At 41.6% G+C, this 14,100-nt stretch overlaps 1 protein-coding gene across 1 annotated transcript in view; it reads left to right on the forward strand.

Moving 5' to 3' along the window:
* The window catches only part of LOC122563379 (beta/gamma crystallin domain-containing protein 2-like), a 61,449-nt gene that overhangs the window by 19,138 nt on the left and 28,211 nt on the right, over positions 1 to 14,100 (forward strand). The window contains exons 4-7 of the mRNA XM_043717120.2: positions 4,923 to 5,041; positions 6,708 to 6,882; positions 10,407 to 10,546; positions 13,641 to 13,767. Coding sequence (XP_043573055.2) covers positions 4,923 to 5,041; positions 6,708 to 6,882; positions 10,407 to 10,546; positions 13,641 to 13,767 — 561 coding nt within the window. The remainder of the gene's footprint in view (positions 1 to 4,922; positions 5,042 to 6,707; positions 6,883 to 10,406; positions 10,547 to 13,640; positions 13,768 to 14,100) is intronic.

A 14,100-nucleotide genomic window follows, 5' to 3' on the forward strand; every position in this document is an offset into this window, starting at 1 on the left:
CTTGTCTATCCTCAAGTTGTTCAAAATGTCCAACACATCTTCCTTCCTAACAAGTATCTCCTCTAGCTTACCAGTCCGTTTCACACTCTCCTCTTCAACAATACGGTCCCTCTCGTTCGTAAATACTGAAGAAAAGTACTCATTCAAGACCTCTCCTATCTCTTCCGACTCAATACACAGTCTCCCACTACTGTCCTTGATCGGACCTACCCTCTTTCTCGTCATTCTCATGTTTCTCACAAACGCATAAAATGCCTTTGGGTTATCCTTGATCCTATCCGCAATAAAATGCCTTTGGGTTATCCTTGATCCTATCCGCTTGTTTCTAGTCAATAATTCAATGTAAAAAGATTGGATTATTTGCATATATCTCACACCAGGAAATATTGGCAGTGACAGCTCTCATTATAGCAAAACAAGTTTCTTGATTGTCAATCAGGTAATGTTTTAATTCTTTCACAGCCACAGATCAAGCAAATTCCTTATATAGCCAAAGCAGCCTTGAAAAGGAACTTCAGTTTCGTCCTTTCCAATTAATGTCAGGTGACGATTAAAAGAAAATTAGTAGACCTCCAACACAATCACGCCACTGCATTGATGTATTCCCAGGAATGTGGCGCATATATCACACAGCTGCATCAAACATTCAACAGGATAACACAGATCCCTCAAGTCAAAAGAAATTATTTGGATATGAACATAGGAGGTATAGTTAGTAATTTTGCAGATGACACCAAAATTGGAGGTGTAGTGGACAGCGAAGAAGGTTATCTCAGATTACAACAGGATCTTGATCAGATGGGCCAATGGGCTGGGAAGTGGCAGATGGAGTTTAAATTAGATAAATGCGAGGTGCTGCATTTTGGGAAAGCAAATCTTAGCAGAACTTATACACTTAATGGTAAGATCCTAGGGAGTGTTGCTGAACAAAGAGACCTTGGAGTGCAGGTTCATAGCTCCTTGAAAGTGGAGTCGTAGGTAAGACCATAAGAAGGTAAATAGGATAATGAAGAAGGCATTTGGTATGCTTTCCTTTATTGGTCAGAATATTGAGTACAGGAGTTTGGAGGTCGTGTTGCAGCTGTATAGGACATTGGTTTGACCGTTTTTGGAATATTGTGTGCAATTCTGGTCTCCTTCCTATCTGAAGTATGTCGTGAAACTGAAAGGGTTCAGAAAAGATTTGCAAAGATGTTGCCAAGGTCAGAGGATTTGAGCTACAAGGAGAGGCTGAATAGGCTGGGGCTATTTTCACTGGAGCGTCGGAGGCTGAGGGGTGACTTTATAGAGGTTTACAAAATCATGAGGAGCATGGATAGGATAAATAGATTAAGTCCTTTCCCTGGGTGGGGGGAGTCCAGAAGTAGAGGACATAGGTTGAAGTTGAGGGGTAAGATATAAAAGGGACCTAAGGGGCAACCTTTTCACACAGAGGGTGGTGCGTGTATGGAATGAGCTGCCAGAGGAAGTAGTACAATTACAGCATTTAAAAGGCATCTGGATGGGTATCTGAATAGGAAGAGTTTAGAGGGATATGGGCTGGGTGTTGGCAAATGGGACTAGATTAGATTAGGATATCTGGTCAGCATGGATGGGTTGGACCGAAGGGTCTGTTTTTGTGCTGTACATCTCTGTGACTCTATGACTCTAACTGGAGATGCCAATTAAATCAAGCAAACAGAATTGGATGAAGGCTAAAAATGAAAGCAGAAATACCAAGGATGTTAGAAATCTGAAATAAAAAGAGAAAATGCTGCAAACAGGCAGCAGCTGCACCAGCATCTGTGAAAAGAGAAATTGAATTAAGCTTTTGGGTTGATGGCCTGGTATCATGACTGCCATAGGTCTGACACATGAACCATGCTTCGTTCTCCATACATGCTGCCTGACTTGCTGAGTGCTGCCCCCAAATTTTGCCTTTAATTACAGAATAAGATCCTTCTGCTCACTGATCAGAATATTATGAGGATTTCCAAAGGCATTTGATACAATGCCATGCAACATACTTGGGAGGAAGGTGCAGACTCATGGACAGTAGTAACACTGATGCAAACTTGGCTGAGTAATAAGACACAGAGTCATGATCAACAGTTAAGGCTGGAGGAAGGTTTGTAGTGGAATTCTATAGAGATTGGTATTGGGACACAAGCTTTTCCTGATAAGTATTAATGATTCAGATCTTGGTATTCCAAATCCAGTTTCAAAATTTGCAGATGGTACAAAACTTGAAAGCAGTGTAAAGATCAATAAGCAGTAATTCAGGTGTAGTCTCAACTATGCCCTGCTAAAATTTCTTTGTACTTCAATCCTCTTGTAGTGAAGCTGAGCAGGTTATTTGACTTCCTAATTGATTGCTGTACCTGTGAAGAAGACTGTGTAGAAATTAAAATGGACATTGATAAGTTGGTGGAGTGGGCAGACAGGTGCAGATAAAATTCCGGAAAGGTGTAAGGTGATGCATTTTGGAAGACAGCACGTGTGCAGATAGAATACAGTCCTACTCTGAAGATGTACAGGAGAAAAGAGACCTGTGTGTTCATATACGGGTCATTATAGGTAGCAGGACAATTGGGGAGAAGAGTTAATTAAAGCAAGTAGTATCTTAGGCTTTGTTATGAATAGGGGCGCAGAGCACAAGAGCAAGAAGGTCATGCTGAGCTTTGATAAGACATGGGTGAGACCACAGCTGGAGTATTATAAACAGTTCTGGAGCCACATTTCAGGAAGGACTTGAACACATTGGACAGAGTGCAGACAAGGTTTATGAGAATGTTTTCAAAGATATGAAACTTCAGATATGAAGCTTGATTGGAGAAGTTGGGATTGTACTCCTTGTAGAGGAGAAGGCTAATATAGAAATTGTCAAAATAATGTGAGGCTTGGCAGAGTAGATATGGAGAAACTGCTCCCATTGGAAAAGGAATCCAATAGGGAAGGAGCATTTCCCCTTGGTGGAGGCATCAGTAACCAGGGGGCAGAGATTTATGGGAAGGGGCAGGAGGTTTTGAAGGGATGTGAGGAATTCTTTTTCACTCAGAGGGTGGTCTGTAATGGGAAAACAGAAACATAAAGACAGAAGCAGGAGTGGGCCATTTGACTCCCCGAGTCTGTTCTGCCATTTGATATGATCATGGTTGGTCATTGAGCTCAGTACCTTAATCCTGCCCACCCTCTAGTACAGGCAGAGATGCTCATAACATGCAAGAAGTGTTAAGATGTGTACCTGTGATGACAAGGCATACAAGGCTATGGGCCAACTACCAGAAAATAGGATTAGAATAGCCAAGTGCTCGTACTTGACCAAAGGGCATTTTTCTGTACTGTAATTCTCTATGACAAGCTCCAAGAAAAATAGATCCTTCCTGAGATATAGAGACCAGATCTGTAAGTAGTTCAGGTGTAGTCTCACCTATGCTCTGTTAAAATTTCTTGTACTTCAATCCACTCATAGTGCAGCTGAGCAGGATTTTTGACTTCCTAATTGCTTGCTGTACCTGCATGCTGAATTGATGTTTCTAAACAAGAAACTTTGTAGGTTTATCATTATTAAAAAATCCTGATTGGATTTTCTCCCTAGCTTTGTGTCATCAGAAAACTTGGATCCATTGATCTTGCTTCCTTCATCTTTAAGGCATTCACATGGATTGGAAATGCAGTAACAATTACCCTGGTGTGAGCCAGGTGTCACCCAACAATAACGTGCAAACTTGAAAATGCACTATTTATTCTTCCCCTCTGATTTCTGGCCTTTTTTCTCTATTTGCTCATATATTTCTGCTAACCATATTAAACTCTTGTGTGCAACATCTCGTATGACTCCTTACGGAAAACCTTTGGAATTCCATATATAGTACATTGACTAGAACCCCTTTACATACCCATTGATTAAATCCTCAAAAAGCACTGATAGACTTACCAGATATGTCAAATGCAATTTTCCTTTCTAAAACCATGTTGAATCTGGCTAATCATATCATGATATTTAAGTGTTTATTAACCTTGTTGTTATTGGATTCCAGCATTTTTTTTGCATGAATGATGTCAGGTTAACTGGCTTGTATCTCACCATTTTCCCGCTTCTTGAATACGTAGCATTACATTTGCTGCCTTGTATCCTACTGGGAACATTTGAAGATCTGAGAAATTTTGCTAAATTACAGACATGTATCTACTGTCTCTCCAACCATCTTGTGGAACCGTGGGTTTTATCAGCTCATAACTTCTACTTTCTCTGTATTTTTTTCAACTGATATTAATCACTTTAATTTTCTTATTCTCATTAGTTTGTTGGTACCACATTATTTTGCCTTACTTTTCTTGTTTCTTTTACTGTAAAAACAAATACAGATTTTGTCCGATGTCTCTGTCTTTTCCTTATTTACCATTACAATTTCTCTTGTCTCAGTCTCCAAGGATGTTTACATTTGATTGTCACTCTTCCATTTTGCAAAATTGTAAAAGCTCTCGCCATCCACTTTTCTATTTCTTTCTGGTATATTGTCATTCATTTTCTTCCCTTTGTGTTTTTGTTGTCCTTTTCTGACATCTAAAACTATCCTAGTCCTCTGGTTAACTGCTTCTGTTCACAACATTTTAAGCCTCATGTCTAATACCATGTAAGGTCGGTAAGGCATTTAAGATGAAGCCAAGTAAATACATGAGCCAGAAAGTAATAGCAAGACACGCTGATACGGTGAAGTTTAAAATGAGAGTAATAGCTTGTACAGACTATAAGCATCATTATAGACTAGTTGGGTTAAGTAGATTGTTTATGTGCCATCATTTTATATAATTCCTTGTGGTTTGTGGTAATCAAAGCTTTACAGCTTAAGGTGGTTGATGACGTCTATAATTGGTCCTTTCTGTGGAGCAGGTCAGCTCATGATTGTTTACTTTTCAATTTACCTTCTCTTGCAATTTAGATAATCATTTACGACAAGCCGAACTTCACTGGTTTTCAGAGAGAAATTATTTGTGATGTGCCTGATTGCTCGTCATGGTCATTTCCTGCTGTCATTTCAGTAAGAGTTATTCGAGGATGGTAAGTCATTGCAAACACTTCACAATTGCTCATTGCTAGAGGATGTTTTGGAATGTGTTTAACTGATTATATCCCGGTTCTAAAGACTTTTCTCTTGTTGCTCCTGTACCTTGCTGTAAAATAAATTATTTTTGATTGGTTAAGGAGGTTAAATTGGTGCATTTGACACCCATTTTTCTGGTGTCAATTAGCCTCTAAGGCCCCAGAATAATCAGCAGAATTGTTGGCTTTTCTGATCTGGAAGTGCATTGCTTTCCATTTTGCAAAAGGGTCAGTGAGGTGTCATTGATTCCCCTCATTACCACGTTGGAAAATGCACAGATTGAATGACAAGGATGGAGAGGGCTAAGATATAACTCTAATCCTCCAGTCAGGAGATTGAATTCACCATTCATGCTCCTGCACTTTTAATCAATGCTTTTGAGATTTTAAGGAAAATGTTGAGTTGAAAGAAAGTATTTCCACCAGTTGAGATACCTGAGAGGAATTCATCCCAAAACCATCTTCCTCAGCCCTTGTTTGCTGCAAACCTTTGGGGAAAAGCTGTCAGTCGGGTACATTCGCCTGGTCAGGGAGGTGATGATTGATGGGCTGCTGAGACTTTTAGCTCCTTTTATGTTTTAAGTATTAATCCTGGCAGATGTGTGGAGGCAGTATCAGTGTAATGAGGTAGGGCAGAAGTGTTCAGATGGAGGGGGGGTGGCATTACTGAACTTCTTGCCCACCTTCCCTTAAAATCTGACCTTTACCCCTGCATGCATAGCACACTTTTTATTAACCCATACCTATGGGAGCAGCTGCGTGCTGGTTGATCAAATATTCTGGATAATCAAGAGGTACGTGTAATGACAGTAAACCATTACAAAACAAAGCTTTGAGACATTGACATCACTACAAAATCTATGTAAAAACATCAACACACCTCCTAAAGTCAATGTAAAACCACATTGAAAAACTGTATACACATCACTGTTGTACTTTATTTATAGCCTAGGCTTAAGGTGAGAGGAGATAGATCTAAAAGGGACCTAAGGAGCAACATTTTCACATATTGGGTGGTGTGTGTAATGAATGAACTACCAAAGGAAATGGTGGAGGCGGGTACATTTACAATATTTAAAAGGCCTCTAGATTGGTATATGAATAAGAAGGGTTTAGAGGGGTATGGGCCAAATGCTGGCAAATGGGACTAGATTTATTGACGATGTCTTGTCAGCATGGTTGACTTGGACTGAAGGGTCTGTTTCCATGCTGTACATCTCTATGACTCTATAAATACTTGAACATAGCGGTATTTGAGGTATATAATCATTGTCGGTTTATCAAGAGTGCCGTTTAATTAAGGTGCTGGTTAAAACAAAGTTTGCTTTATATGCCATGAGCTGAGAACACAATCACACAAGGAAACCTGATCTGCTCCCACCACTAATTGGAAGCACTACCCAACTTTAAGCCAGCCTTCACACCTGAAGCTCAAAAAAATCCAAGGTTCCACCCTAGGAAACGCTTGTACAGAGGAGCCTCGATTATCCGAATATCAATTATCCGAACGAAATACTGCCCACCCAAGTGATTGCAATTATCACGATCCGATCACAAAGAGTTCATCCGAGTGTAAAAGGAAACTTCTAAAAAAGTTCCTTAATCTTCTCCTGATCTGCTTTAGCTGGGTGTTCTATGAGAAGCCAGATTATAAAGGGAAGAAGTTCATATTTGAAGAGCAGGACGTGAAGTTGGCGGATCCCTGGAGAGAGGAAGTTGAAGAAGAGACTGAAGATCCTGACTCCAAACCATCTCCTACCAAACCCATCGTCATTGGCTCCCTCAAAAGAGTAGTCAGGGTAAGCAAAGCATTGGAAACAATTTCCTTTGTGCATCTTTTTTTACTTAATGGTCAGGAAATGGATTGGTGAAACAATAATGTGGGTCCTTTATTTGAAGATAAGATTATTTACACATCATTTTCACTGGGAGGTAAGTGTAGTATATCTGATCTCTTCATGTCTGAGTTGGACAGCCCACAAATCATTGGATTAATGTATCACACCCTGTTGAAATAGATGGTGGTTGACAGTAATTTAAAATACGCCCCATTATGCACATGTATGCACATGTCCTAACAATTGACAAAGCCATAATTAATGTTGGGGAGACTCTGCCTTGAATCACTGTGGTATGTCTATTCTTTGCATCAACTGATTCAACTGAACAGCCTGCTAGGCCACTTCAGTTGCCATTCAGCCACATCAGTGTGGGGCTGGTGGTGCGCATAAACCTCAGCTGGGTATGGTTGGCAGGTTATCTTCCCTAAAGGGACACACCTGAGTCAGTTAAGGTATTTTCAACAATACAATGGCTTTGTGGTAACTTTCATACAGACCGCCACTCCATGGTGTGGAGGAGCCGGTGTTGGACTGGGGTGGACAAAGTTAAAAATCTCACAACACCAGGTTATGGTCCAACAGGTTTATTTGGAAGCACTAGCTTTCAGAGCGCTGCTCCTTCATCAGGTGGTTGATGAACCACCTGATCAAGGAGTAGCGCTCCGAAAGCTAGTGCTTCCAAAATAAATCTGTTGGACTATAACCTGGTATTGTGAGATTTTTAACTTTGACCACCACTCAGTGGGCGGCACGGTGGCACAGTGGTTAGCACTGCTACCTCACAGCGCCAGAGACCCGGGTTCAATGTCCGCCTCAGGCGACTGACTGTGTGGAGTTTGCACGTTCTCCCCGTGTCTGCGTGGGTTTCCTCCGGGTGCTCCAGTTTCCTCCCACAGTCCAAAGATGTGCAGGTTAGGTGAATTGGCCATGCTAAATTGCCCGTAGTGTTAGGTAAGGGGTAAATGTAGGGATATGGGTGGGGTGCGCTTCGGTGGATCAGTGTGGACTTGTTGGGCCGAAGGGCCTGTTTCCACACTAATGCAATGTAATCTAATCTAATCTAATCCAGATACTTTAGACTGAAATCAGACTAACAAACAGCCCTGGTGGAACTTGAACTTGCATTCTCTGGATTGCCAGTGTAACAAGATGTATGTTGTTTTCAGAGATCCCCAACAAAATCAATTATAAGTAGTGGAAATCTTGGAATGATTGTATACAACAAACTGCATTTGTTCAGAGTTTCAGGTTTGATTGTGGACTGGCCAAAAATCTTAACTTTATATTAAAAGGGATCCCGATCTAAAGGGAAATGTACATAATAGACCCTCCACTTCCTGTGAAAGCAAAAATAAACAATTCCTAATAACAACAACAACATCAGTAACTTTCATTTCTTTGCCCTCTTTAATGTAGTAAAAGACCCAGAGGGGCTTCACAGGAGCAATTATCGAACAAAGTTTTACACTGAACTACATTAGGAGATAGTAAGACAGGTGACCAAAGGTTTGGTCAAAGGCAGAGGTTTTGGGGACTGTCTTCAGTGAAAGAAAAGAGCAGGAGAGGGGGAGGGAATCCCTGAACCTAGGAAAATCGACGTTTCAGGCAAAAGCCCTTCATCAGGAAGCCCTGATGAAAGACTTTTGCCCAAAATGTCGATTTTCCTACTCCTCGGATACTGCCTGACCTGCTGTGCTTTCCCAGCACCACTCTAATCTAGACTCTAATCTCCAGCATCTGCAATCCTCACTTTCGCCTGGTTCATGCATCCTGACTATTCCACCCACCAGTGAAACTGACGAGGGACTGGGAAACTGTGGAGCTGAGAGAGCTCGGTACACTTGAACGTGGGACTGACCTATAATTATGAGATTGAGCTAAGACATTATTCAGCACATTGACTGACGCGTAAATAACATAAATGTCCCTTCATTTTGGTCCCCAAACTGTGATTTGAATCCTAACCCTAGTCTGGCGCAAAAGTACTCAAGTAACTTCTTTTGGTTTCTCTGTCCCAATATCCATTCTGCCAGCACAGGGCTCTGTTGAAGACCTGTGCAAAAGTGATTAAAAATTGCCTGCTCTTTAAAATGGAATGTGAATTTGGGTATCTAAAAAAATCAAATCCCCAAATGACTGGTGTGAGGTAACAATGATGACAACTTGCACTTGTAGATAACTTTTAAATTTTGTGAAATGTTCCAAAGGAACTTACAGGAGCTTGGCACCTAACTGCATAAGGTGCAGTCACAGAGAACCACAGAGCTGCTCTCTCATCAGCGAGAGATGACTGGTGGTGGTTTAACATGAGGTCACTACACCTCAGGTGAGGGGGCACGGTTGAGAAGTTGGGATCTTCAAGGTAACCTTGGTTGGTGTGCGGATTAAACCTGCACTGTTAGCATCAGTCTGCATTGCAAGCCAGTCAGCCAGCTGATTGCGACCCAAGCTACCCTGCGTAAAGAGATTATTTTCAGTTTCAAAAATTTGCTTTATTCATAAAGATAGCTTTAAATACATACACTGTCACCAAAGCAGTTCTGTTCTGTACAAACATGTGAATGCCACAGTGAAGTAACAAACAAACTTTGGAGTTTGACTCTATCCAGCATATAAACCCAAGACATTTCTTACTTATACAAGATTATTTTTAAAGAGGAGCCTCAATTTTCTGAAGGACACAGGCGGGGAATATTTCGCTTGATTAATCGAATTCCAGATAATCAAATGCCAGATAACATAGTTTACCCGGATAATCCAAAATTCGGATAATTGAATGTCAGATAATTGAGGTTCCTCGGTTCATATATTTATGGCATCGGAAGCATCCAATCACTGAATGAGCCCCCATTTAACTTTGGCAGAAAGATCTTCGACAGTGGACTTTCCCCACTGTACCATGACATTCTCTGTCCTAAGCTTTAATATGTAAAGGGGTAACCCGGACCCAGCACCAAAACCTTCACCTGCATGTCCTGATTGTAAAGCATGTCCAGGCAGGGCTGATTGTCACTGAGAATAGTGAAAATCAGGAATAATCCCTACCATCTATAAACTACATGCCCAACCCACACAAAAAGGTTGAAGAGACTGAGTGTCAATTGAAAATTTCAGATCAGAGATTGACAGATTTTTATTTAGCACATTCTGAAACCAAGGCAGATAGAGCACAGATTCAGATTAGCATTGACTTAATGAGCTGGCAATAGGTTTGAACAGCTGGATGACAGTCAGTGTCCAGAGGAAGCTCACCTCTCTCTGCTGGCCATTAGAATTCTGGAGTGAAATGAGGCTGAGTAACCTCTTCCTGTTTCTATGGTTCTGTAAACCAGTGCAAGCAGCATACACAGCTGCATATAGTATTGAAGCTAGAGTAAAGTCTACAAGGAGGTGATTCACTAACAGTGCCTCCACACTGATTGAGCTTCCTTAATCAGAATAATCCCATGACCTGATCATTTCTTTGTGTTGCTCTTTATCAGGACTACACCATACCAGAAATATCTTTGTTCCCAGAGGCCGATGGTGAGGGGAAGAAGCTGACGTTCCACTGTGAATCCGAGGATATTCGGATATTTGGATATCCACCAAGAACAACCTCCATCGTTGTCAGTTCTGGACTGTGAGTCTATCAGCACACTGTTGTTAAAGGGTCTCATTGGAGGACTATCAATGGCTTGGGCGGTTTATCTGTGAATGTAGTGTAGGATGGAATGCTCCTTCTTTCTTGTTGATATCCTCTCCCATCCCTTATGCCTTGCAGTGTCCTATATGAAAGTGGTGAGCAGGACTCCATCCCCACACGTGTGAATGCCATAATGAGACTTTATGTGGTTATTGTTAGCAAAGGAAAGAGTTCACACTTGTAGAACCTTTCAAAACCTCCAGTTGCTAATGAATTTTACATCTGAAACAATGATTTCTCCACCTCCTGATCCTGCCTGGCTTGCTGTGTTCTCATAGAATGCCGACAGGCCATTTGGCTCAACAGGTCCACACCAACCCACTGAAGAGTATTTCACCCACATGTATTCCCCAGCCTATTACTCTACATTTACCCCTGACTAATGCACCTAACCTACACATCCCTGCACACTATGGGCAATTTAGCATGGCCAGTTCACCTAATCTGCACATCTTTGGACTGTGGGAGGAAACTGAAGCACCCGGAGGAAACCCACCCAGACACAGAAAGAATGTGCAAACCCCACACAGACAGTCGCCCAAGGCTGGATTTGAATCCAAGTCCCTGGTGCTGGGAGGCAGCAGGGTTAACCACTAAGCCCTTCCTAATGAAGGGTTTTTGCCTGAAACATTGATTTTCCTGCTCTTCGGATGTTACCTGATCTGCTGTGCTTTTCCAGCACTGCTCTAATCTTGACCCTAACCACTGAGCCACCATGCTATCCCAGCCTCCTGCTTACCTACGTTGGATTCCAGCATCTGAAGTTTTTTGGTCTCGAAATTAATTTTGGGACATTCTGTTAAGCTTTCTATTTTGGTCACTGTTGCAATGTGTAGAGGTGTAGAGTCAGTTTGTCTACAGCCAGCTCTTATAAAGAGACATGCACAATAATGACCAGGTAATCTGTTTTGTTGTTGTGTTCACTCCGGGATAAAATACCCACCAGAACACTCTGGTAACTCTGATTATTAAAGCCATCACCTACGGGTGCTTAATTCCTCCCCATCCCAGCCTCCCAATCAACACCCCATGTCCCATTCTCTCCATCAGCCTTGGGCTTCATTGCCCTAACTTGCTATAAGACAGCCCTCTCCAGAATCTGGAACTTAAATCGTTGGACTGTGTGTATTTCCAGTCCTAGCCACTGCTGCCATTTGTGCTGCTGTCAGACTGAGCTATTAGCCTCCACGTTAGCTCTGATGAAGAGTCTTGACTTGAGACTAAGGATTTGAAACCTTAGCTTGCTCTGTCTCTCTCCATGGATGCTGCCTGACCCACTGTGACCTCCAGAGCTATCTGCCCATCTAGCAGCCTCTGCCTGAGTGAGGAGTAGAAAGTTTGTCCCCAGGCAATGAACGATATTCCAAGTGTTAAATACTGTGATCGGCAGTGATGTGAACTACTAGGCTGTCAGGAACTTTCTGACAGTAGAGTTTAAGGAACAGCTTAATGAAGAGAAGACGTTGGAGAGGTTTATGAAGGAAATTTTAGAGATTAGTTCTCTGACAGCTGAAGATAAGCCCACAAATGGCAGAGTGATGGAAATACCGAGATCTTAAAGAATTGTAATCAAGGCCCAATTTTTTTTTTAGATGGGTCTCCTTGAGATTTTCTCGAGAACTCCTTTTTGATTTTCAGGAGCTCCTTTTTCATTCTCAGGAACTTATTTATCTGGCAGCGCAGTCATGTTGTAACAGTATCTTCTGTTTTTGTGCACTGGGGCTCTGTCAGAAACAGAATTAGAAAAATTCATCAACTTCCACAATAAATATCAACCCTCCATGGAAGTTATATACCACAGCATTTACATTGGCTCAATATAACATGCGTAAGTCATCATCAAACATTTCTTCAAAATAACTGACACATTATCATACCTCACGATAGCAGCTTTCCAGCTCCCTGGGAGCCAATCACATAGCTGTTGGCATGCAGAATGTCTTTGTCATCAATAACTGGTCACCATTCACAGACCAATCAGCTATTTGTTGCCAATTGAACCTCCGTTCATACATGGTATCTGGCTCGAGCTCATCTGCAGTAACCTTTAACCTTTTGCTTAAACAAACAAGTATAAATAACAAATACAATGAGTGCTGGTAGCTTGCTTTTATAAAGCGCAACAATCCCTTGCACAATGCTTAGTTTTTAAAATAGTCCTTTTCTGAAAACTAAAGAAAAATGAAAAGAAACAGTCTTTACAAAATGCACCTACTCACAAAAAGCATTCCTAGGCACACCTTCCAACGACTGCTGAGATCACAGCTGATATGTTTCCATTACATACGCAAAACATTGGAAGATTTAACCAGGCAGTTATTATCCCTCTACTGCATCCATTTCTCAATCTCTGAATGAAATGTAATATTTCACACCATGGTCATTGCAATAGCATATGTTCCATTTATAGTAGCTCCTGAATATACACATCCTCAAGATAAAGATTCCATAATTCATTGACAAAGAATTCATTACCTTAATAATTTCTGATTGTCCATATTCTCTGTGAACTGTATATTCCTTTGCTGATGAGTATAAAGCTATTCTCTCCCTTTCTTCAGCAGCCTCCTCCCTGTTCCTTGCAGCTTCCTTTTCCCCCCTCCTTACAGCCACTACCTTGATCAGCTGAGGCCTTGATCTCTACACTACATTCTCTGCCCACTTTCTTTTCCCTTTCTCCTCCCCCTCTTAATGCCTCCTCTCTTTCCCTCTCTCCTCCTATGCCTCACCTCCCCCAGCCAAACCACGACCTACCCCTGTTCCTCACAAATAGCAACTCCAAGATTCTGCCTCTGACCTAAGCGGACAACTTTCCTATAATTGGTCATTGCTGTAACTTAATTTTCCTACATGTTTCGGAAACACTAATGGGCAAATTTGCCCACTGCCCATGTGTATTTGCTGATTGTAAGGGGACAGTCTTCAGGAGTCCAGGAGAGGGTGAGGATTAAAGAGAAGATTTTGATCACTTGGATGAGAACTTTCATATTGATTTTAGAAGCTCCATGCTAATGTCTCTCTATTTCTACAGGTGGTTTGTTTACTCTGAGCCTTTCTTTGAAGGCCAGCAAAGTATTCTGGAAGTGGGTGGCTATCGAACACTAGAGGAATGGGAAGCAGAGAAACCACAAGTGGGATCCCTGATACCTCTACAAATGGTAAGCACACACACCCAAGGCAAAGTAAAAATATCATTACACTACCTAAGTATTGTTCTGGTCACGGCATTTATAGGAAGGATATAGAAGCTTTGGAAAGGGTTTAGAGGAGATTTACTAGGATGTTGCCTGGTATGGAGGGAAGGTCTTACGAGGAAAGGCTGAGGGACTTGAGGATGTTTTGTTGAAGAGAAGCAGATTGACAGGTGACTTAATTGAGACACATAATCAGAGGGTTAGATAGGGTGGATAGTGAGAGTCTTTTTCCTCAGATGGCGATGGTTAGCACGAGGGCGCATAGCTTTAAATTGAGGGGTGATAGATTAGGACAGG

The sequence above is a fragment of the Chiloscyllium plagiosum genome, unplaced genomic scaffold (genome assembly GCF_037043375.1).
Source record: "Chiloscyllium plagiosum isolate Xiang-an unplaced genomic scaffold, Cpla_swu_hap1 HiC_scaffold_30, whole genome shotgun sequence".
Lineage (NCBI taxonomy): Eukaryota > Metazoa > Chordata > Chondrichthyes > Orectolobiformes > Hemiscylliidae > Chiloscyllium > Chiloscyllium plagiosum.